General features: G+C 36.8%; 2 protein-coding genes across 2 annotated transcripts in view; both read left to right on the forward strand.

Annotated features, from left to right (window-relative positions):
* The window catches only part of LOC114520778 (small subunit processome component 20 homolog), a 121,104-nt gene that overhangs the window by 81,842 nt on the left and 15,511 nt on the right, over positions 1 to 23,751 (forward strand). The gene's annotated exons all lie outside the window — the stretch shown is intronic.
* LOC114520779 (tenascin-like) lies at positions 11,740 to 14,005 on the forward strand. Its single transcript, XM_028541112.1, has one exon. The coding sequence runs from the start codon at positions 11,767 to 11,769 to the stop codon at positions 13,501 to 13,503; it is 1,737 nt and encodes a 578-aa protein (XP_028396913.1). The 5' UTR covers positions 11,740 to 11,766; the 3' UTR covers positions 13,504 to 14,005.

The following is a 23,751-nucleotide window of genomic DNA, read 5'->3' on the forward strand; positions in this document are numbered from 1 at the left end:
TTGAACATGATATAAATTAGATATCGTAAAATGTTAATCGTATTATAAATACAGCGAGTGTACATTCTTACCCCGGTTTGGCGAGTCTAAGTTTGATGTGAGAATTCTATTAGGTTTTTCCAATTACATGCAGTATGTCGTATCGTATAAAGTGTTGGTTAAGGTATACGAAATGCTTCATATTTATAAACCCGATTTCATGCATGAACTCTTTCCCATTTAGTTCCAACTGTCGCGAATTTATGTTATTTTGAAAAGTGTGCGATAGTTTCCATCAGTTTGATGTGATAACTACATTTCTGACCAGACGCTAGTAAGTGGAGGCCATGCACGCTTTAGCCGGCTTCTTCTGGGAATGTAGAAATAGTTTACAGAAGTGTGGTCATAGCACTGAGAAGAATTGGTAGTGGGTGGTCGTAAGGGTCAGTGCTCTCACAACCGTCCCGAACGACTTCCTCATGTACGCTGACAAAGAAGTGTCTTGTCTCACAACGTTTTGTTCTTGACACATACAAGATGTCGTTCGTCTATATGACTTTACTTTTGCTTTCGAATGCGATAATAATGGGAAAGTTTGGCCTGGTTTTGGCCTCATGCAAGTCAAATTCTGATTGTGTGAGCGGCTATTACAGCAACAAAGTTTGCTGTAAAGGATATGCCTATCAATATGGATATACTAGTACAAGATGCTATTACGGAAGAAGTTCATGCGTCGGTCGCTATTGCACAACAGACGGTGATTGCGGAGGCAAAAACGAATGCTGTAAATCAAACAAGTGTACCACGTCAGGCTGTAGCAATTGTTACTCTAATTCCAACTGCGGTTTCTCAGAGTATTGTTGTAAACAGCGATATTATTTCGATAAACATGTTTGCAGACGAAGCTGCGTTGGGGAGACATGCCATTCCAGTTCAGACTGCGGTGGTTCGTCAGAGTATTGTAACTCCAATAAAAAATGTGCCTTGCCGTGTTCATCGAATTCTGGATGCTCCGGTTTGACCTATTGTTGTAAGCGAGGAAGCTACACTAATGTTTGTCGAAGCAGCTGTGTCGGGGAGACATGCTACTCGGACAGTGATTGTGGAGGGCCAGGGGAGAGTTGTCGTTTCAACAAATGTAAGAAATCGTCAACAACGTGTTTATCGAATTTTTGATGCTCCGGTTCGACGTATTGTTGTAAGCGAGGAAGCTACACTAATGTTTGTCAAAGCAGCTGTGTTGGGGAAAAATGCTCGTACGACAGTGATTGTGGAGGGCCTGGAGAGAGTTGTGATTCGAGAAGCAAAAAATGTGTCGAGTGTTCTACAGACGGTGATTGTAGTGGGAGTGAATGTTGTCTTAATAATAAATGCGTCACCTCAGGCTGCACGTGGTGTTCATCGAATTCTGGATGCTCTAGTTCGGAGTATTGTTGTAAACGAGGAAGCTACGTTAACGTTTGTCGAAAAAATTGTATTGGTGAAAAATGCTCCGACGACAGTGATTGTGGAGGGCCTGGAGAGAATTGTGATTGGAGTAGCGAAAAATGTGTCGAGTGTTCTACAGACGGTGATTGTAGCGGTGATAAATGTTGTCTTAATAACAAATGCGTCATCTCTGGCTGTACGCAGTGTTCAACGAATTATGAATGCTCCAGTTCAGAGTATTGTTGCAAGCGAGGAATCTTCGACGTTAACGTTTGTCGAAAAAGCTGTGTTGGGGAAACATGCTCCTACAACAGTGATTGTGGAGGGCCTTGGGAGAGTTGTGATTCGAGTAGCAAAAAATGCGTCGTGTCTTCATCCTGTTTTACAGACGGTGATTGTAGTGGGAGTGAATGTTGTCTTAATAACAAATGCGTCACCTCTGGCTGTACGCCGTGTTCATCGAATTCTGGATGCTCCAGTTCAGAGTATTGTTGCAAGCGAGGAATCTTCGACGTTAACGTTTGTCGAAAAAGCTGTGTTGGTGAAAAATGCTCGTACGACAGTGATTGTGGAGGGCCTGGAGAGAGGTGTGATTCGAGTAGCAAAAAATGTGTCGAGTGTTCTACAGACGGTGATTGCAGTGGTGATAAATGTTGTCTCAATAGCACATGCGTCACCTCTGGCTGCACGCGGTGTTCATCGAATTCTGGATGCTCCAGTTCGGAGTATTGTTGCAAGCGAGGAATCTACGTTAACGTTTGTCGAAAAAACTGTGTTGGTGAAAAATGCTCCTACGACAGTGATTGTGGAGGGCCTGGGGAGAGATGTCATTCCAACAAATGTAAGATATCTTCCAATTCCTCTACAACTGCATCCTGGGTTGTCCCAGTGATCGTGGTAGGCGTGATACTGTTCTTAGCCGTATTTGGCGGGATTCCCGCATATCGTTGTTTCCGTGGCTCATCCCAGCGTGGACGGGTCGTGGGACAACCTACTCCCCAGAACGCAATTGCTATTGTTGCTGTCGAAAATACTCAAGGTCATACCAGCGCTCCACCACCGCCAGTCTGCAATACTCTTCCTCCTCCTTACAACCAGGAAGGAGACTTTCCTTCCCCACAACCCAACCAGTTTCCCCCGCCTCAACCCCTACATTTCCCGGAACCTCCGAAGTACTAGCCGTGGTAATAGTTGTTAAACAGTATGACGATGGGAAGGAGGACTTTATTAAGAATATACGAGTTACTGAGTGCATATTAAAGTAAAGCTGGAAACTGTATTTAAGGACTATACCTACCAGGCCTTTATATATGGCCTCTGATTTTGTCATTAATATTTAATCTATAACAAAGTATGGCAGTGGCGTAGCCAGTCTGACATTTAGTTTTCCTATGTAAATTTGAACTCTTTATAATTATTCATTTCCTTTGAATTTCATAGTTTCCACAGTCAATATACATGTAATTGTAAGCAAAGCAAGACTAAATTTGACGGCTTTGAATATTACGTATTTCAATATTAAGAAATAAATAATATCGCGTTTACTAAAATTCTCTTACTTTTGTTATTATTAGTTTCCTTTATAGTCTCTTTTGTTCGACTGTAATAGATTTATGAGTGTAATAAAGCAAACCTTTTACGATTTAGCAGTAAATTCTATGACAATGTGGGCAGTTTGAATTTATTTCCTTATCGATAATCAATTTTTAGTGCAAAGTTTCTGTGAAACTTTGCAGTATTGTGGTGAGTGGCGAAAATTCACATCAGACAGTCAGACAGTCAGTCAGTCAGTCATAGTGTAAACTCCGGGGGGCGGAGTGTTTTTATGCGTATAGTAGCTTTTTGTATATAATCAGTAATTTAAAGTTTTTAAATCAGTTTAACTTGCTTTATTTATTAATCCTCTACATCCCTTTTGCTAAGTTCACCAAAATATTGAGGAATTTTGACGGTTACTGTAAATTTTAAAGCATTGCTTTTCCGCGGTTTGGGTTTTGTTTCAAAGGGATTTGTGCAGATTTACCCCCGGAACACCCGATTTTTTCCTATACGTCGCAACTGCGCATGTGCCGTCGAGCCTTCAACATTATTCACGATGTAAAGAAACGAGGAGCGACGAGCATTGCTTCAAAACATTCCGAGCGTAAAAATCGTGCAATTCTTTGAGAATCTACGCAATTTATCAACTTATGTTATGAATTACGAGCATTCAATTCGACACAAATATAATTTGGAAGGTTTATTCCATAAATAGAGCTAATAGGTTAGGAAGAAACGACGCTGTGTTGTTTATGTAATGATAGATCTCTTACACGAATGACGAATATATATTATGTCGATATATAGCAAGTCGATACCTGGTATTCTGCATACAGTACATAAATGATACTATACAAAACGGACATTTTGTGCAGTAATCAAATCATTTTGGCGGTATACAGTATTGATTATATGTATATTGTTTTGTATCGATTTAGCTACGCGTCGAAGTATCCACATCATAGACATAATATGCACCGCGGTTTATTTACATTATTTACAACGCAACTATTTTGGCTATTCTTATGAAATGACGATAAATTGTTGCCATCATATAAATGTAGTGAATGTAGTCACAGTTGTTTGACGAAGAAAAGAGACTAAACTGAGAAAATCGCGTCCGGTTTACATGGGCAACTAAAATTATAATTTAATAGTGACAGTATCCGCGGCTAACGTAACTTGAGTACTTTGAATAATTTCCTTTTGATTAATGTTTAACCTAGTTCATTATATTTTTACTGGCATAAGTCAAAATGTTTATGTTGGGAAAACGTGTTGCTTAGGTATTACAGGGCATGAAAACTTTGCACTATCCTTGGATCCCTAGTTATCAATTTTTATCAATTTTTAAGTTACTGCTATAATTGCATTTAGTTTACCGACGATAAACATTTCACCAAGGAAGGTGAATTACAATGCGTTGATCAATAAAATAAGGTGTAATAAATTAATTAGAAATTCCTGAAATGTTTACCTCAATTCCTCCTACACATTCCGGAATCTTAACCCCCGCAGTACTAGCCTTCGTAATAGTTAAACAGGATGACGAAAGGATGGTGGGCTGTATAAAGACTGTACATGTAGTACCTGACTGCACATTGAAGTGAAAGTAAAGCAACTATATATAGGGATTATGGCCTTTGATTTTGTCTTTAATATATTTGATATGGCAGTTGCTTAGCCGGCTTGACGATTTAGTTCTGCTACATGCAAATTTCATCGTCAATTATTTGTAATTATTCATTTCTTTAGAAATTCATTGTTTCCACAGTAAATGAACATCAAAAAAATTGTTAGCAAAACAGGAGTAAATTGTCAGGCTTGTCACGCTAGCGCTACTGAATATTACACGTAGTTTAATGTTAAAAAAAATCTCGTTTACTAAGATTTCTCTTACTTTTGTTATTATTAGTTCGCTTTGTAGTGTTTATTGTTGGACTATAATAGATTTATGAGTATAATAAAGCAAACCTTGTACGATTTAGCAGTAAATTCTATGACAATGTGGGCAGTTTAAATTTATTTCCTTATCCATGATCAATTTTTATCAATTTTTAAGTTAATGCTATAATTGCATTTAGTTTACCGACGATAAACATTTCACCAAGGAAAATGAACTACAATGAGTTGATCAATAAAATAAGATGTAATAAATTAATTAGAAATTCCTAAAATGTTTACCTCAACTCCTCCTACACATTCCGGAATCTTAACCCCCGCAGTACTAGCCTTCGTAATAGTTAAACAAGTTGACAAAACGATGGTGAAACTGTATTTAGGGACTATACCTACCCGGCCTTATATATGGCCTCTGATTTTGTCATTAATATTTAATCTATAACAAAGTATGGCAGTGGCGAAGCCAGTCTGAGATTTAGTTCTGCTATGGAAATTTAAACTCTTTATAATTATTCATTTCTTTTGAATTTCATATTTTCCACAGTCAATATACATGTAATTGTAAGCAAAGCGAGACTAAATTTGACGGCTTTGAATATTACGTATTTCAATATTAAGAAATAAATAATATCGCGTTTACTAAAATTCTCTTACTTTTGTTATCATTAGTTCCCTTTATAGTCTCTTTTGTTCGACTGTAATAGATTTATGAGTATAATAAAGCAAACTTTGTACGATTTAGCAGTAAATTCTATGACAATGTGGGCAGTTTGAATTTATTTTCTTATCCATAATCAATTTTTATCAATTTTTAAGTTACTGCTATAATTGCATTTAGTTTACCGACGATAAACATTTCACCAAGGAAGGTGAACTACAATGAGTTGATCAATAAAATAAGATGTAATAAATTAATTAGAAATTCCTAAAATGTTTACCTCAACTCCTCCTACACATTCCGGAATCTTAACCCCCGCAGTACTAGCCTTCGTAATAGTTAAACAAGTTGACAAAACGATGGTGAAACTGTATTTAGGGACTATACCTACCCGGCCTTATATATGGCCTCTGATTTTGTCATTAATATTTAATCTATAACAAAGTATGGCAGTGGCGAAGCCAGTCTGAGATTTAGTTCTGCTATGGAAATTTAAACTCTTTATAATTATTCATTTCTTTTGAATTTCATAGTTTCCACAGTCAATATACATGTAATTGTAAGCAAAGCGAGACTAAATTTGACGGCTTTGAATATTACGTATTTCAATATTAAGAAATAAATAATATCGCGTTTACTAAAATTCTCTTACTTTTGTTATCATTAGTTCCCTTTATAGTCTCTTTTGTTCGACTGTAATAGATTTATGAGTATAATAAAGCAAACTTTGTACGATTTAGCAGTAAATTCTATGACAATGTGGGCAGTTTGAATTTATTTTCTTATCCATAATCAATTTTTATCAATTTTTAAGTTACTGCTATAATTGCATTTAGTTTACCGACGATAAACATTTCACCAAGGAAGGTGAATTACAATGAGTTGATCAATAAAATAAGATGTAATAAATTAATTAGAATATCCTAAAATGTTTACCTCAACTCCTCCTACACATTCCGGAATCTTAACCCCCGCAGTACTAGCCTTCGTAATAGTTAATCAGGATGACGAAACGATGGTGGGCTGTGTAAAGACTGTACATGTAGTAACTGACTGCACATTGAAGTGAAACTAAAGCAACTATATATATATAGGGATTATGGCCTTTGATTTTGTCTTTAATATATTTGATATGGCAGTTGCGTAGCCGGCCTGACGATTTAGTTCTGCTACATGCAAATTTCAACGTCAATTATTTGTAATTATTCATTTCTTTAGCAATTCATTGTTTCCACAGTAAATGAACATCAAAATAATTGTTAGCAAAGCAGGAGTAAATTGTCAGGCTTGTCACGCTAGCGCTACTGAATATTACACGTAGTTTAATGTTAAAAAAAATCGCGTTTACTAATATTTCTCTTACTTTTGTTATTATTAGTTCGCTTTGTAGTGTTTATTGTTCGACTATAATAGATTTATGAGTATAATAAAGCAAACCTTGTACGATTTAGCAGTAAATTCTATGACAATGTGGGCAGTTTGAATTTATTTCCTTATCCATAATCAATTTTTATCAATTTTTAAGTTACTGCTATAATTGCATTTAGTTTACCGACGATTAACATTTCACCAAAGAAGGTGAATTACAATGAGTTGATCAATAAAATAAGATGTAATAAATTAATTAGAAACTCCTGAAATTTTTACCTCAATTCCTCCTACACATTCCGGAATCTTAACCCCCGCAGTACTAGCCTTCCTAATACTTAAACAGGATGACGAAACGATGGTGGGCTGTATAAAGACTGTACATGTAGTAACTGACTTCACATTGAAGTGAAAGTAATGCAAATATGTATAGGGACTATAGCCTTTGGTTTTGTATTTAATATTTTATCTGGAAGTTGCGTAGCCGGCCTGACTAAATAGTTCTGCTACATGCAAATTTCAACGTTTATTATTTGTAATTATTCATTTCTTCAGAAAATCATTGTTTCCACAGTAAATGAACATCAAAATAAATGTTGGCAAAGCAGGAGTAAATTGTCAGGCTTGTCACGCTAGTGAATATTACCCGTAGTTTAATGTTAAAAAATAAAATAATATCGCGTTTACTAAGATTCTCTTACTTTTGTTATTATTAGTTCCCTTTGTAGTGTTTATTTTTCGACTATAATAGATTTCTGAGTACAAAAAAGCGAACCTTGTATGATTTTGCAATAAATTCTATGACAATGTGGGCGGATTGAATTTATTTCCTTATCCATAATCAATTTTTATCAATTTTTATCAATTTTTATCAATTCTTATCAATTTTTAAGTTACTGCTATAATTGCATTTAGTTTACCGACGATAAACATTTCACCAAGGAAGGTGAACTACAATGAGTTGATCAATAAAATAAGATGTAATAAATTAATTAGAAATTCCTAAAATGTTTACCTCAACTCCTCCTACACATTCCGGAATCTTAACCTCCGCAGTACTAGCCTTCGTAATAGTTAAACAGGATGACAAAACGATGGTGAAACTGTATTTAGGGACTATACCTACCAGGCCTTTATATATGGCCTCTGATTTTGTCATTAATATTTAATCTATAGCAAAGTATGGCAGTGGCGAAGCCAGTCTGAGATTTAGTTCTCCTATGTAAATTTGAACTCTTTATAATTATTCATTTCTTTTGAATTTCAAAGTTTCCACAGTCAATATACATGTAATTGTAAGCAAAGCAAGACTAAATTTGATGGCTTTGAATATTACGTATTTCAATATTAAGAAATAAATAGTATCGCGTTTACTAAAATTCTCTTACTTTTGTTATTATTAGTTCCCTTTATAGTCTCTTTTGTTCGACTATAATAGATTTATGAGTATAATAAAGCAAACCTTGTACGATTTAGCAGTAAATTCTATGACAATGTGGGCAGTTTGAATTTATTTCCTTATCCATAATCAATTTTTATCAATTTTTAAGTTACTGCTATAATTGCATTAATAGTTTACCGAAGATTAACATTTCACCAAAGAAGGTGAACTACAATGAGTTGATCAATAAAATAAGATGTAATAAATTAATTAGAAATTCCTAAAATGTTTACCTCAACTCCTCCTACACATTCCGGAATCTTAACCCCCGCAGTACTAGCCTTCGTAATAGTTAAACAGGATGACGAATGGATGTTGGGCTGTATAAAGACTGTACATGTAGTAACTGACTGCACATTGAAGTGAAAGTAAAGCAACTATATATAGAGACTATGGCCTTTGATTTTGTCTTTAATATATTTGATATGGCAGTTGCTTAGCCGGCCTGACGATTTAGTTCTGCTACATGCAAATTTCAACGTCAATTATTTGTAATTATTCATTTCTTTAGAAATTCATTGTTTCCACAGTAAATGAACATCAAAATAATTGTTAGCAAAGCAGGAGTAAATTGTCAGGCTTGTCACGCTAGCGCTACTGAATATTACACGTAGTTTAATGTTAAAAAAATCGCGTTTACTAAGATTTCTCTTACTTTTGTTATTATTAGTTCGCTTTGTAGTGTTTATTGTTCGACTATAATAGATTTATGAGTATAATAAAGCAAACCTTGTACGATTTAGCAGTAAATTCTATGACAATGTGGGCAGTTTAAATTTATTTCCTTATCCATAATCAATTTTTATCAATTTTTAAGTTACTGCTATAATTGCATTTAGTTTACCGACGATAAACTTTTCACCAAAGAAGGTGAACTACAATGAGTTGATCAATAAAATAAGATGTAATAAATTAATTAGAAATTCCTAAAATGTTTACCTCAACTCCTCCTACACATTCCGGAATCTTAACCCCCGCAGTACTAGCCTTCGTAATAGGTAAACAGGATGACAAAACGATGGTGAAACTGTATTTAGGGACTATACCTACCAGGCCTTTATATATGGCCTCTGATTTTGTCATTAATATTTAATCTATAACAAAGTATGGCAGTGGCGTAGCCAGTCTGAGATTTAGTTCTCCTATGTAAATTTGAACTCTTTATAATTATTCATTTCTTTTGAATTTCAAAGTTTCCACAGTCAATTTTCATGTAATTGTAAGCAAAGCAAGACTAAATTTGACGGCTTTGAATATTACGTATTTCAATATTAAGAAATAAATAATATCGCGTTTACTAAAATTCTCTTACTTTTGTTATTATTAGTTTCCTTTATAGTCTCTTTTGTTCGACTGTAATAGATTTATGAGTATAATAAAGCAAACCTTGTACGATTTAGCAGTAAATTCTATGACAATGTGGGCAGTTTGAATTTATTTCCTTATCAATAATAAATTTTTATCAATTTTTAAGTTACTGCTATAATTGCATTTAGTTTACCGACGATAAACATTTCACCAAGGAAGGTGAACTACAACGAGTTGATCAATAAAATAAGATGTAATAAATTAATTAGAAATTCCTAAAATGTTTACATCAACTCCTCCTACACATTCCGGAATCTTAACCCCCGCAGTACTAGCCTTCGTAATAGTTAAACAGGATGACAAAACGATGGTGAAACTGTATTTAGGGACTATACCTACCAGGCCTTTATATATGGCCTCTGATTTTGTCATTAATATTTAATCTATAGCAAAGTATGGCAGTGGCGAAGCCAGTCTGAGATTTAGTTCTCCTATGTAAATTTGAACTCTTTATAATTATTCATTTATTTTGAATTTCATATATAGTTTCCACAGTCAATAAACATGTAATTGTAAGCAAAGCAAGACTAAATTTGACGGCTTTGAATATTACGTATTTCAATATTAAGAAGTAAATAATATCGCGTTTACTAAAATTCTCTTACTTTTGTTATTATTAGTCCCCTTTATAGTCTCTTTTGTTCGACTGTAATAGATTTATGAGTATAATAAAGCAAACCTTGAACGATTTAGCAGGAAATTCTATGACAATGTGGGCAGTTTGAATTTATTTCCTGATCCATAATCAATTTTTATCAATTTTTAAGTTACTGCTATAATTGCATTTAGTTTACCGACGATAAACATTTCACCAAGGAAGGTGAACTACAATGAGTTGATCAATAAAATAAGATGTAATAAATTAATTAGAAATTCCTAAAATGTTTACCTCAACTCCTCCTACACATTCCGGAATCTTAACCTCCGCAGTACTAGCCTTCGTAATAGTTAAACAGGATGACGAAAGGATGGAGGGCTGTATAAAGACTGTACATGTAGTAACTGACTGCTCATTGAAGTGAAAGTAAAGCAACTATATATAGAGACTATGGCTTTTGATTTTGTCTTTAATATTTAATCTGGAAGTTGCGTAGCCGGCGTGACGATTTAGTTCTGCTACATGGAAATTTCAACGTTAATTATTTGTATAATTATTCATTTCTTTAGAAAGTCATTGCATGTTTCCACAGGAAATGAACATCAAAATAATAGTTAGCAAAACAGGAGTAAATTGTCAGGCTTGTCACGTTACTGAATATTACACGTAGTTCAATGTTAAAAAAAAATCGCGTTTACTAAAATTCTCTTACTTTTCTTATTATTAGTTCCCTTTGTAGTGTTTATTGTTCGACTAGTATAGATTTCTGAGCACAAAAAAGCGAACCTTGTATGATTTTGCAATAAATTCTATGACAATCTGGGCGGTTTAAATTAGTTTCCATAATCTTAATAAGTTTCACACAAATTTTAAGTTAGTGCTATAATTTCATTTAGTTTACCGACGATTAACATTTTACCAAAAAGGTGAACTACAATGTGTTTAAATAGATGAGGTAGATAAAGATGAAAGTTTGAAGATGAAATAAATTAGATCTCGTAAAAAGTTAACCGTATTATAAATACAGCGAGTGTACATTCTTACCCCGGTTTGGCGAGTCTAAGTTTGATGTGAGAATTCTAGTAGGTTTTTCCAATTACAGTATATCGTATCCTATAAAGTGTTGGTTAAGGTATACGAGAGGCTTCATATTTATAAACCCGATTTCATGCATGAACTCTTTCCCATTTAGTTCCAACTGTCGCGAATTTATGTTATTTTGAAAAGTGTGCGATAGTTTGCATCAGTTTGATGTGATCACTACAGTTGCGACCAGACGCTAGTACGTGGAGGCCATGCACGCTTTAGCCGGCTTCTTCTGGGAATGTAGAAATGGTTTACAGAAGTGTGGTCATAGCACTGAGAAGAATTGGTAGTGGGTGGTCGTAAGGGTCAGTGCTCTCACAACCGTCCCGAACGACTTCCTCATGTACGCTGACAAAGAAGTGTTTTGTCTCACAACGTTTTGTTCTTGACACATACAAGATGTCGTTCGTCTATATGACTTTAATTTTGCTTTCGAATGCGATAATAATCGGAAAGTTTGGCCTGGTTTTGGCTTCATGTAAGTCAAATTCTGATTGTGTGAGCAGCTATTACAGCAACAATGTTTGCTGCCGAAAAGTGTTTCACAGGTATCTCGATCTTGTGTTCAGTACTACAGAATGCTACTACGGAAATAGTTCATGCGTCGGTCGCTATTGCCTGGCAGACGGTGATTGCGGAGGGAAAGGCGAATGTTGTAAATCAAAGAAGTGTACCAAGTCAGGCTGTAGCAATTGTCACTCTAATTCCAACTGCGGTTTTTCAGAGTATTGTTGCAAACAGCTATATACTTCCGAAAAACATGTTTGCAGAAGAAGCTGCGTTGGGGAGAAATGCCTTTACAGTTCGGACTGCGGTGGTTCGTCAGAGTATTGTGACTTCAATTACAAATGTGTCGAGTGTTATACGGACGGTGATTGTAGTGGGAGTAAATGTTGTCTTAATAGCAAATGCGTCACCTCAGGCTGCACCCCTTGTTCATCGAATTCTGAATGCTCTAGTTCGGAGTATTGTTGCAAGCGAGGAGACTACGACGTTAACGTTTGTCGAAAAAGCTGTGTTGGTGAAAAATGCTCCTACGACGGTGATTGTGGAGGGCCTGGGCGGGGAGTTTGTGATTCGAGTAGCAAAAAATGTGTCGAGTGTTCTACAAACGGTGATTGTAGTGGGAGTGAGTGTTGTCTTAATAACAAATGCGTCACCTCAGGCTGTACGCGGTGTTCATCGAATTCTGGATGCTCCAGTTCAGAGTATTGTTGTAAGCGAGGAAGCTACTATTCTAGCGTTTGTGGAAAAAGCTGCGTTGGGGAAACATGCCATTACGACAGTGATTGTGGAGGGCCTGGGGAAAGTTGTAATTCCAGCTCCAAATGTGTCGAGTGTTCTACAGACGGTGATTGTAGTGGGAGTGAATGTTGTCTTAATAACAAATGCGTCACCTCTGGCTGTACGCGGTGTTCATCGAATTCTGGATGCTCCAGTTCAGAGTATTGTTGTAAGCGAGGAAGCTACTGTTCTAGCGTTTGTCGAAAAAGCTGTGTTGGGGAAAAATGCTCCTACGACAGTGATTGTGGAGGTCCTGGAGAGAGTTGTGATTCGAGTAGCAAAAAATGTGTCGAGTGTTCTACAGACGGTGATTGCAGTGGTGATAAATGTTGTCTTAATAGCACATGCGTCATCTCAGGCTGCACGCGGTGTTCATCGAATTCTGGATGCTCCAGTTCGGAGCTTTGCTGTAAGCGAGGAATCTACCTTAACGTTTGTCGAAAAACCTGTCTTGGTGAAAAATGCTCCTACGACAGTGATTGTGGAGGGCCTGGGGAGAGATGTCATTCCAACAAATGTAAGATATCTTCCTATTCCTCTACAACTGCATCCTGGGTTGTCCCAGTGATCGTGGTGGGCGTGATACTGTTCTTAGCCGTATTTGGCGGGATTCCCGCTTATCGTTGTTTCCGTGGCTCAGCCCAACGTGGGCGGGTCGTGGAACAACCTGCTTCCCAGAACACAATTGCTATTGTTGCTGTCGAGAATACTCAAGGTCATACCAGCGCTCCACCACCACCAGTCTACAATACTCCCCCTCCTCCTCATTACAACCAGGGAGGAGACTTTCCTTCCCCACAACCCAACCAGTTTCCCCTGCCTCAACCCCTACATTTCCCAGAACCTCCGTAGTAGTAGCCGGGGTAATAGTTGTTAAACAGGATGAAGATGGTAAGGAGGACTTTATTAAGTCTATGCGAGTTACTGAATGCATATTGAAGTAAAGCTAGAAACTGTATTTAGGGACTATACCTACCAGGCCTTTATATATGTCCTCTGATTTTGTCATTAATATTTAATCTATAGCAAAGTATGGCAGTGGCGTAGCCAGTCTGTCGTTTAGTTCTCCTATGTAAATGTGAACTCTTTATAATTATTCATTTCCTTTGAATTTCATAGTTTCCACAGTCAATATACATGTAATTGTAAGCAAAGCAAGACTAAATTTGACGGCTTTGAATATTACGTATTTCAATATTAAGAAATAAATAATATCGCGTTTACTAAAATTCTCTTACTTTTGTTATTATTAGTTCCCTTTATAGTCTCTTTTGTTCGACTGTAATAGATTTATGAGTATAATAAAGAAAACCTTGTACGATTTGGCAGTAAATTCTACGACAATGTGGGCAGTTTGAATTTATTTCCTTATCGATAATCAATTTTTATCAATTTTTATCAATTTTTAAGTTACTGCTATAATTGCATTTAGTTTACCGACGATTAACATTTCACCAAGGAAGATGAATTACAATGAGTTGATCAATAAAATAAGATGTAATAAGTTAATTAGAAATTCCTTAAATGTTTACCTCAACTCCTCCTACACATTCCGGAATCTTAACCTTCGCATTACTGGCCGTCGTAATAGTTAAACAGGATGACGAAAGGATGGAGGGCTGTATAAAGACTGTACATGTAGTAACTGACTGCACATTGAAGTGAAAGTAAAGCAACTATATATAGGGATTATGGCCTTGGATTTTGTCTTAATATTACACGTAGTTCAATGTTAAATAAAAATCGCGTTTACTAAGATTTCTCTCTCTTACTACTAAAATAAAATGTTTACCTCAACTCCTCCTACACATTCCGGAATCTTAACCCCCGCAGTACTAGCCTTCGTAATAGTTAAACAGGATGACGAAAGGATGATGGGCTGTATAAAGACTGTACATGTAGTAACTGACTGCACATTGAAGTGAAAGTAAGGCAACTATATATTATAGGGACTATGGCCTTGGATTTTGTCTTAATATTACACGTAGTTCAATGTTAAATAAAAATCGGGTTTACTAAGATTTCTCTCTCTTACTACTAAAATAAAATGTTTACCTCAACTCCTCCTACACATTCCGGAATCTTAACCCCCGCAGTACTAGCCTTCGTAATAGTTAAACAGGATGACGAAAGGATGATGGGCTGTATAAAGACTGTACATGTAGTAACTGACTGCACATTGAAGTGAAAGTAAAGCAACTATATATATATATATATATAGAGAGAGAGAGACTATGGCCTTTGATTTTGTCTTTAATATTTAATTTGCATGGAAGTTGCGTAGCCGGCCTGACGATTTAGTTGTGCTACATGGAAATTTCAACGTTAATTATTTGTATAATTATTCATTTCTTTAGAAAGTCATTGTTTCCACAGGAAATGAACATCAAAATAATAGTTAGCAAAACAGGAGTAAATTGTCAGGCTTGTCACGTTACTGAATATTACACGTAGTTTAATGTTAAAAAAAATCCCGTTTACTAAGATTCTCTTACTTTTCTTATTATTAGTTCGCTTTGTAGTGTTTATTGTTCGACTATAATAAATTTCTGAGTACAAAAAAGCGAACCTTGTATGATTTTGCAATAAATTCTATGACAATGTGGGCGGTTTAAATTAGTTTCCATAATCTTAATAAGTTTCACACAAATTTTAAGTTAGTGCTATAATTTCATTTAGTTTACCGACGATTAACATTTTACCAAAAAGGTGAACTACAATGTGTTTAAATAGACCAAATAGATAAAGATGAAAGTTTGAAAATGATATAAATTAGATCTCGTAAAATGTTTACCGTATTATAAATACAGCGAGTGTACATTCTTACTTCGGTTTGTCGAGTCTAAGTTTGTTTTAAGAATTCTAGTAGGTTTTTCAAATTATGTCGTATCCTATAAAGTGTTGGTTAAGGTATACGAGAGGCTTCATCTTTGTAAACCCGATTTCATGCATGAACTCTTTCCTATTAAGTTGCAACTGTCGCGAATTTATGTTACTTTGAAAAGTGTGCGATAGTTTGCATCAGTTTGATGTGATCACAACAGTTGCGACTACATGCAAGTACGTGGAAGCCACGCTTTAGCTGGCTTATTGTATGAATGTAGAAATATTTTACAGAACTCTGGTCATAGCATTACGAAAAATTATTAGTGGGTGGTCGTAACGGTCAGTGCTCTCACAATCGTCCCCAACGACTTCCTCATGTACGCTGACAAAGAAGTGTTTTGTCTCATAACGTTTTGTGATTGACACATACAAGATGTCGTTCGTCTATATGACTTTATTTTTTCTTTCGAAAGCGATAATAATGGGAAAGTTTGGCCTGGTTTTTGCCAGGTGCAATTCAAATTCTGATTGTGTGAGCAGCTCTTACAGCAACAACGTTTGTTGCAGAAAAGTATTAGATAGTGGACAGGGGTATGTGATAACTACTAAAAGTTGCTACTACGGTAGTAGTTCGTGCTTCGGTCGCTATTGCCTGACAGACGGTGATTGCGGAGGGAAAGACGAATGTTGTAAATCAAAATCGTGTACCACGTTTGGCTGTAGCAATTGTTATTATAATTTCAACTGCGGTGCTTCAGAGTATTGTTGTAAACAGCGATATTCTTACGATAAACATGTTTGCAGACGAAGCTGCGTTGGGGAGACATGCGCATCCAGTTCAGACTGCGGTGGTCCGTCAGAGTCTTGTAACATCAATAAATGTGTCGTGCCCACCTCCTGTTCTACAGACGGTGATTGTAGTGGGAGTGAATGTTGTCTTAATAGCAAATGCGTCACCTCAGGCTGTACGCCGTGTTCATCGAATTCTGGATGCTCCAGTTCGGAGTATTGTTGTAAGCGAGGATACTACGTTAATGTTTGTCGAAAAAGCTGCGTTGGGGAAACATGCCTTGGCGACGGTGATTGTGGAGGGCCTGGGGAAAGTTGTAACTCCAGTTCCAAATGTGTCGAGTGTTCTACAGACGGTGATTGTAGTGGTGATAAATGTTGTCTTAATAGCAAATGCGTCACCTCTGGCTGTACGCGGTGTTCATCGAATTCTGAATGCTTTAGTTCGGAGTATTGTTGCAAGCGAGGATACTACGTTAACGTTTGTCGAAAAAGCTGCGTTGGGGAAACATGCCATTACGACAGTGATTGTGGAGGGCCTGGGGAAAGTTGTAACTCCAGTTCCAAATGTGTCGAGTGTTCTACAGACGGTGATTGTAGTGGTGATAAATGTTGTCTTAATAGCAAATGCGTCACCTCTGGCTGTACGCGGTGTTCATCGAATTCTGAATGCTTTAGTTCGGAGTATTGTTGCAAGCGAGGATACTACGTTAACGTTTGTCGAAAAAGCTGCGTTGGGGAAACATGCCATTACGACAGTGATTGTGGAGGGCCTGGGGAAAGTTGTAACTCCAGTTCCAAATGTGTCGAGTGTTCTACAGACGGTGATTGTAGTGGTGATAAATGTTGTCTTAATAGCAAATGCGTCACCTCTGGCTGTACGCGGTGTTCATCGAATTCTGGATGCTCCAGTTCGGAGTATTGTTGTAAGCGAGGAGTTAACGTTTGTCGAAAAACCTGTGTTGGTGAAAAATGCTCCTACGACAGTGATTGTGGAGGTCCTAAGGAGAGTTGTGATTCGAGTAGCAAAAAATGTGTCGAGTGTTCTACAGACGGTGATTGTAGTGGGAGTGAATGTTGTCTTAATAGAAAATGCGTCACCTCAGGCTGCACGCGGTGTTCATCGAATTCTGGATGCTCCAGTTCGGAGTATTGTTGTAAGCGAGGAAGCTACGTTAACGTTTGTCGAAAAACCTGTGTTGGTGAAAAATGCTCCTACGACAGTGATTGTGGAGGGCCTGGGGAGAGATGTCATTCCAACAAATGTAAGAGATCTTCCTATTCCTCTACAACTGCATCCTGGGTTGTCCCAGTGATCGTGGTGGGCGTGATACTGTTCTTAGCTGTGTTTGGCGGGATTCTCGCATATCGTTGTTTCCGTGGCTCATTCCAACGTGGACGTGTCGTCGAACAGCCTACTTCCCAGAACGCAATTGCTATTGTTGCTGTCGAAAATACTCAAGGTCATACCAGCGCTCCGCCACCGCCAGTCTGCAATACTCCCCCTCCTCCTTATTACAACCAAGGAGGCGACTTTCCTTCCCCACAACCCAACCAGTCTCCCCCGCCTCAGCCCCTACATTTCCCAGAACCTCCGCAGTAGTAGCCGTGATAATAGTTGTTAAACAGGATGAAGATGGTAAGGAGGACTTTATTAAGTCTATGCGAGTTACTGAGTGCATATTGAAGTAAAGCTAGAAACTGTATTTAGGGACTATACCTACCAGGCCTTTATATATGGCCTCTGATTTTGTCATTAATATTTAATCTGTAGCGAAGTATGGCAGTGGCGTAGCCTGTCTGACATTTAGTTCTCCTATGTAAATTTGAACTCTTTATAATTATTCATTTCTTTTGAATTTCATAGTTTCCACAGTCAATACACATGTAATTGTAAGCAAAGCAAGACTAAATTTGACGGCTTTGAATATTACGTATTTCAATATTAATAAATAAATATTATCACGTTTACTAAAATTCTCTTACTTTTTTTATTATTATAGTTCCCTTTATAGTCTCTTTTGTTCGACTATAATAGATTTATGAGTATAATAAAGCAAACCTTGTACGATTTAGCAGTAAATTCTATGACAATATGGGCAGTTTGAATTTATTTCCTTATCCATAATCAATTTTTATCAATTTTTAAGTTAGTGCTATAATTGCATTTAGTTTACCGACGATTAACATTTCACCAAGGAAGGTGAACTACAATGAGTTGATCAATAAAATAAGATGTAATAAGTTTATTAGAAACTCCTGAAATGTTTACCTCATGCAACTCCTCCTACACATTCCGGAATCTTAACCCCCGCAGTACTAGCCTTCCTAATACTTAAACAGGATGACGAAACGATGGTGGGCTGTATAAATACTGTACATGTAGTAACTGACTGCACATTGAAGTGAAAGTAAAGCAACTATATATTATAGGGACTATGGCCTTGGATTTTGTCTTAATATTACACGTATATCAATGTTAAATAAAAATCGCGTTTACTAAGATTTCTCTTACTTTTGTTATTATCAGTTTGCTTTGTAGTGTTTATTGTTCGATATTGTGTTTGCTTTGTAGTGTTTATTGTTAATAGATTTATAAGTATAATAAAGCAAACCTTGTACGATTCAGCAGTAAATTCTATGACAATGTGGGCAGTTTGAATTTATTTCCTTATCCATAATTAATTTTTATCAACTTTTAAGTTACTGCTATAATTGCATTTATTTTACCGACGATTAACATTTCACCAAGGAAGGTGAACTACAATGAGTTGATCAATAAAATAAGATGTAATAAATTAATTAGAAATTCATAAAATGTTTACCTCAACTCCTCCTACACACTCCGGAATCTTAACCTCCGCATTACTGGCCTTGGTAATAGTTAAACAGGAAGACGAAAGGATGGTGAAACTGAAGACCAAAGAAAGTGAACTACAATGAGTTGATCAATAAAATAAGATGTAATGAATTAATTAGAAATTCCTAAAATGTTTACCTCAACTCCTCCTACACATTCCGGAATCTTAACCTCTTAAACCCCGCAGTACTAGCCTTCGTAATAGTTAAACAGGATGACGAAAGGATGGAGGGCTGTATAAAAACTGTACATGTAGTAACTGACTGCACATTGAAGTGAAAGTAAAGCAACTATATATAGAGACTATGGCCTTTGATTTTGTCTTTAATATATTTGATATGGCAGTTGCTTAGCCGGCCTGACGATTTAGTTCTGCTACATGCAAATTTCAACGTCAATTATTTGTAATTATTCATTTCTTTAGAAATTCATTGTTTCCACAGTAAATGAACATCAAAGTAATTGTTAGCAAAGCAGGAGTAAATTGTCAGGCTTGTCACGCTAGCGCTACTGAATATTACACGTAGTTTAATGTTAAAAAAATCGCGTTTACTAAGATTTCTCTTACTTTTGTTATTATTAGTTTGCTTTGTAGTGTTTATTGTTCGACTATAATAGATTTATGAGTATAATAAAGCAAACCTTGTACGATTTAGCGGTAAATTCTATGACAATGTGGGCAGTTTAAATTTATTTCCTTATCCATAATCAATTTTTGTCAATTTTTAAGTTACTGCTATTATTGCATTTAGTTTACCGACGATTAACATTTCACCAAGGAAGATGAATTACAATGAGTTGATCAATAAAATAAGATGTAATAAATTAATTAGAAATTCCTAAAATGTTTACCTCAACTCCTCCTACACATTCCGGAATCTTAACCCCCGCAGTACCAGCCTTCGTAATAGTTAAACAGGATGACGAAAGGATGGTGGGCTGTATAAAGACTGTACATGTAGTAACTGACTGCACATTGAAGTGAAAGTAAAGCAACTATATATATAGGGATTATGGCCTTTGATTTTGTCTTTAATATATTTTATATGGCAGTTGCTTAGCCGGCCTGACGATTTAGTTCTGCTACATGCAAATTTCAACGTCAATTATTTGTAATTATTCATTTCTTTAGAAATTCATTGTTTCCACATTAAATGAACATCAAAATAATTGTTAGCAAAGCCGGAGTAAATTGTCAGGCTTGTCACGCTAGCGCTACTGAATATTACACGTAGTTTAATGTTAAAAAAAAATCGCGTTTACTAAGATTTCTCTTATTTTTGTTATTATTAGTTCGCTTTGTAGTGTTTATTGTTCGACTATAATAGATTTATGAGTATAATAAAGCAAACCTTGTACGATTTAGCAGTAAATTCTATGACAATGTGGGCAGTTTGAATTTATTTCCTTATATCCATAATCAATTTTTATCAATTTTTAAGTTACTGCTATAATTGCATTTAGTTTACCGACGATTAACATTTCACCAAATAAAGGTGAATTACAATGAGTTGATCAATAAAATAAGATGTAATAAATTAATTAGAAATTCCTGAAATGTTTACCTCAATTCCTCCTACACATTCCGGAATCTTAACCCCCGCAGTACCAGCCTTCGTAATAGTTAAACAGGATGACGAAAGGATGGTGGGCTGTATAAAGACTGTACATGTAGTAACTGACTGCACATTGAAGTGAAAGTAAAGCAACTATATATAGGGATTATGGCCTTTGATTTTGTCTTTAATATATTTGATATGGCAGTTGCTTAGCCGGCTTGACGATTTAGTTCTGCTACATGCAAATTTCATCGTCAATTATTTGTAATTATTCATTTCTTTAGAAATTCATTGTTTCCACAGTAAATGAACATCAAAAAAATTGTTAGCAAAACAGGAGTAAATTGTCAGGAGTAAATTCTCATAACATTATTTCAAACGAACAATGAACAACAAACGATGTGCTTTGGGACTTAGCTATTCGAATGGAGAGTCTAGTTCGCTGTTATTTAAACATAGGAACTACCCTTCTTTTGTTCATGGTTTTCTTGTCTAGCGTATTTTACATTTTATAGTAAAATGTAGTACAGTGCTATTAACTACTTCGTTTATGTTTTTAAATTCAAAGCCGCGAGGCGGGAATAACGTCGCATGGGATATAACGTTGGAGGCCTGGTTTCAACCTTCTTATGAAGGTACTGACACAAGAGAACTGCTAAAATTAACCACTTTGTTTTGTAATGCAAATTAGTGCACTAGTGCTGGATCCACCCCTGAAATAGATTACCGAAGTGCTCTCGCAATCGCTCCTAACGACTTCCTCTCGTTCTTTTAATCCTGGAATATGATATTTTTTGTTACATTAAAGCTGTCAACCAGGCTGTAAACAAGGAAGTGTTCTGTTTTACAACATTTTATAATATTCTTGCTCTGTTCCGAAAAAAACAAAAATCTTACACTCGTTTTCATTCGGGAGAATGATAGTGGCATTCCAAACTGTTTTCCCACATTTTTCCATTGTAGGTGAATGTAGGTAATCTATTTATGCGAATATACAAGATATTCTCCTTATAGATCCGAATCCATGCATAATCTCCTTCCCATTAAGTCGAATATATGTCATTTAAAAAGTCTTAAATAGTTAGCATCACTTTGATGTGATCATGTGATCACTACAGTTGCTACGCCTGATAGTACGTAGAGGCCTGGCTTCAACCTCCTTATGGCTATGAGTGTAGGAATAATTAACCGAACTGCCAGTGCTGTCACAATCGCTTCCAACGACTTCCTCTCGTTCCTAATCCTGAATATGATATACTTTTTTTTATTTAAGCTGTCAACCAGCGTGTAAACAAGAAAGAGTTCAGCCTCACAACATTTCGTTATTGACACAAACTATAATATCCTCACTTTGTTCCGATCAAAACTGTTTATTTTCTATTCCTTTCGACGGCATTTTACACGAGCTCTTTCTCTTGTTCGCTCACTTACATGTCTATCAGTATCGTTTATTCCTAACGTTAAGTGTCAATCGATCATCCTCAGTTATTTCCCCATGCTGGGTCAGCTAAGTACATCACGTATATTATTATGACGTGTGAATATTACAAAGAAATAATGTCGTTCCTCTCTATGGCTTTTCTTTTCCTTTTAAATACGATATTGATGGGAAAGCTTGGCCGTGTTTTATGCCAAAACATATGCGATTCAAATTCGGATTGTCGGGGCGGTTTGTACGGAGTTTGTTGTAGAGGATATGGTCTTGGCAGTAGTAGAAAATGCTACTACGGAGGAAGTTCATGCGACGGTCGCTATTGCCAGGCAGATGGTGATTGCGGAGGGAAAGACGAATGCTGTATATCAAAAAAGTGTACCACGTCAGGCTGTGTCAAATGTAATTACAATTCTGACTGTGGTTCGTCAGAGCATTGTTGTAAACGCCGATATCTCCACGATCACCACGTTTGCCGACGAAGCTGCGTTGGAGAGACATGCCTTTTCAGTTCGGACTGCGGTGGTTCGCCTGAGACTTGCAACTCCAGTAACATATGTGTCGAGTGTTCTACAGACGGTGATTGTAGTGGGAGTGAATGTTGTCTTAACAACAAATGCGTCACCTCAGGCTGCACGCCGTGTCTATCGAATTCTGGATGCTCCAGTTCGGAATATTGTTGTAAGCGAGGAATCTTCGACGTTAACGTTTGTCGAAAAAGCTGTGTTGGGAAAACATGCTCTTACGACAGTGATTGTGGAGGGCCTGGAGAGAGTTGTGATTCGAGTAGCTATGAATGTGTCGTGAATACTCTCTGTTTTACAGACGGTGATTGTAGTGGAGATGCATGTTGTCTTAATAGTACTTGCGTCACCTCAGGCTGCACGCGGTGTTCATCGAATTCTGGATGCTCCAGTTCGGAGTATTGTTGTAAGCGAGGAATCTTCCACGTTAACGTTTGTCGAAAAAATTGTGTTGGTGAAAAATGCTCCTACGACAGTGATTGTGGAGGGCCTGGAGAGAGTTGTGATTCGAGTAGCAATAAATGTGTCGTGCCTACCTCCTGTTATACAGAGAGTGATTGTAGTGGGAGTGAATGTTGTCTTAACAGCACATGCGTCACCTCCGGCTGCATGGAGTGTTCGTCGAGCTCTGAATGCCCAAGTTCAGAGTATTGTTGTAAGCGAAGTAAAGAAGTTCACGTTTGTCAAGAAAGCTGTGTCGACGAGACATGCTTCTTTAACAGCGACTGTGGAGGTCCTAAGGAAAGTTGTTCATTTTCCAAATGTAAGAAATTTTCTAAAACAGCACCCTGGATTGTCGCAGTGATCTTCGTAGGTGTAATAATGTTTATCGTATTTGGCGGAATTCTCTCATATCTGTGTTACCGTCGCGCATCCCGACGTGCAGGGGTTATGAGGCAACTACCTCCACAGAGCGAAATTCGAACCGGTGTTCAACCACCCCCAGTCTACAATGAACCCCCTCCTTACTATAGCCTGGAAGGAGGCTTTTCACCCCCGCAACCCGACCAGTTCCCCCTTCGCCAACCCCTACATTTCCCTGAGTCTCAACCCCGCAGTACCCGCCTTCGTAATAGTTAAACAGGATGACGAGGGCCGGGAAGACTATAT

The sequence above is a fragment of the Dendronephthya gigantea genome, unplaced genomic scaffold (genome assembly GCF_004324835.1).
Source record: "Dendronephthya gigantea isolate DGI-Jeju-01 unplaced genomic scaffold, DenGig_1.0 000018F, whole genome shotgun sequence".
In the NCBI taxonomy this organism is placed as follows: domain Eukaryota; kingdom Metazoa; phylum Cnidaria; class Anthozoa; order Malacalcyonacea; family Nephtheidae; genus Dendronephthya; species Dendronephthya gigantea.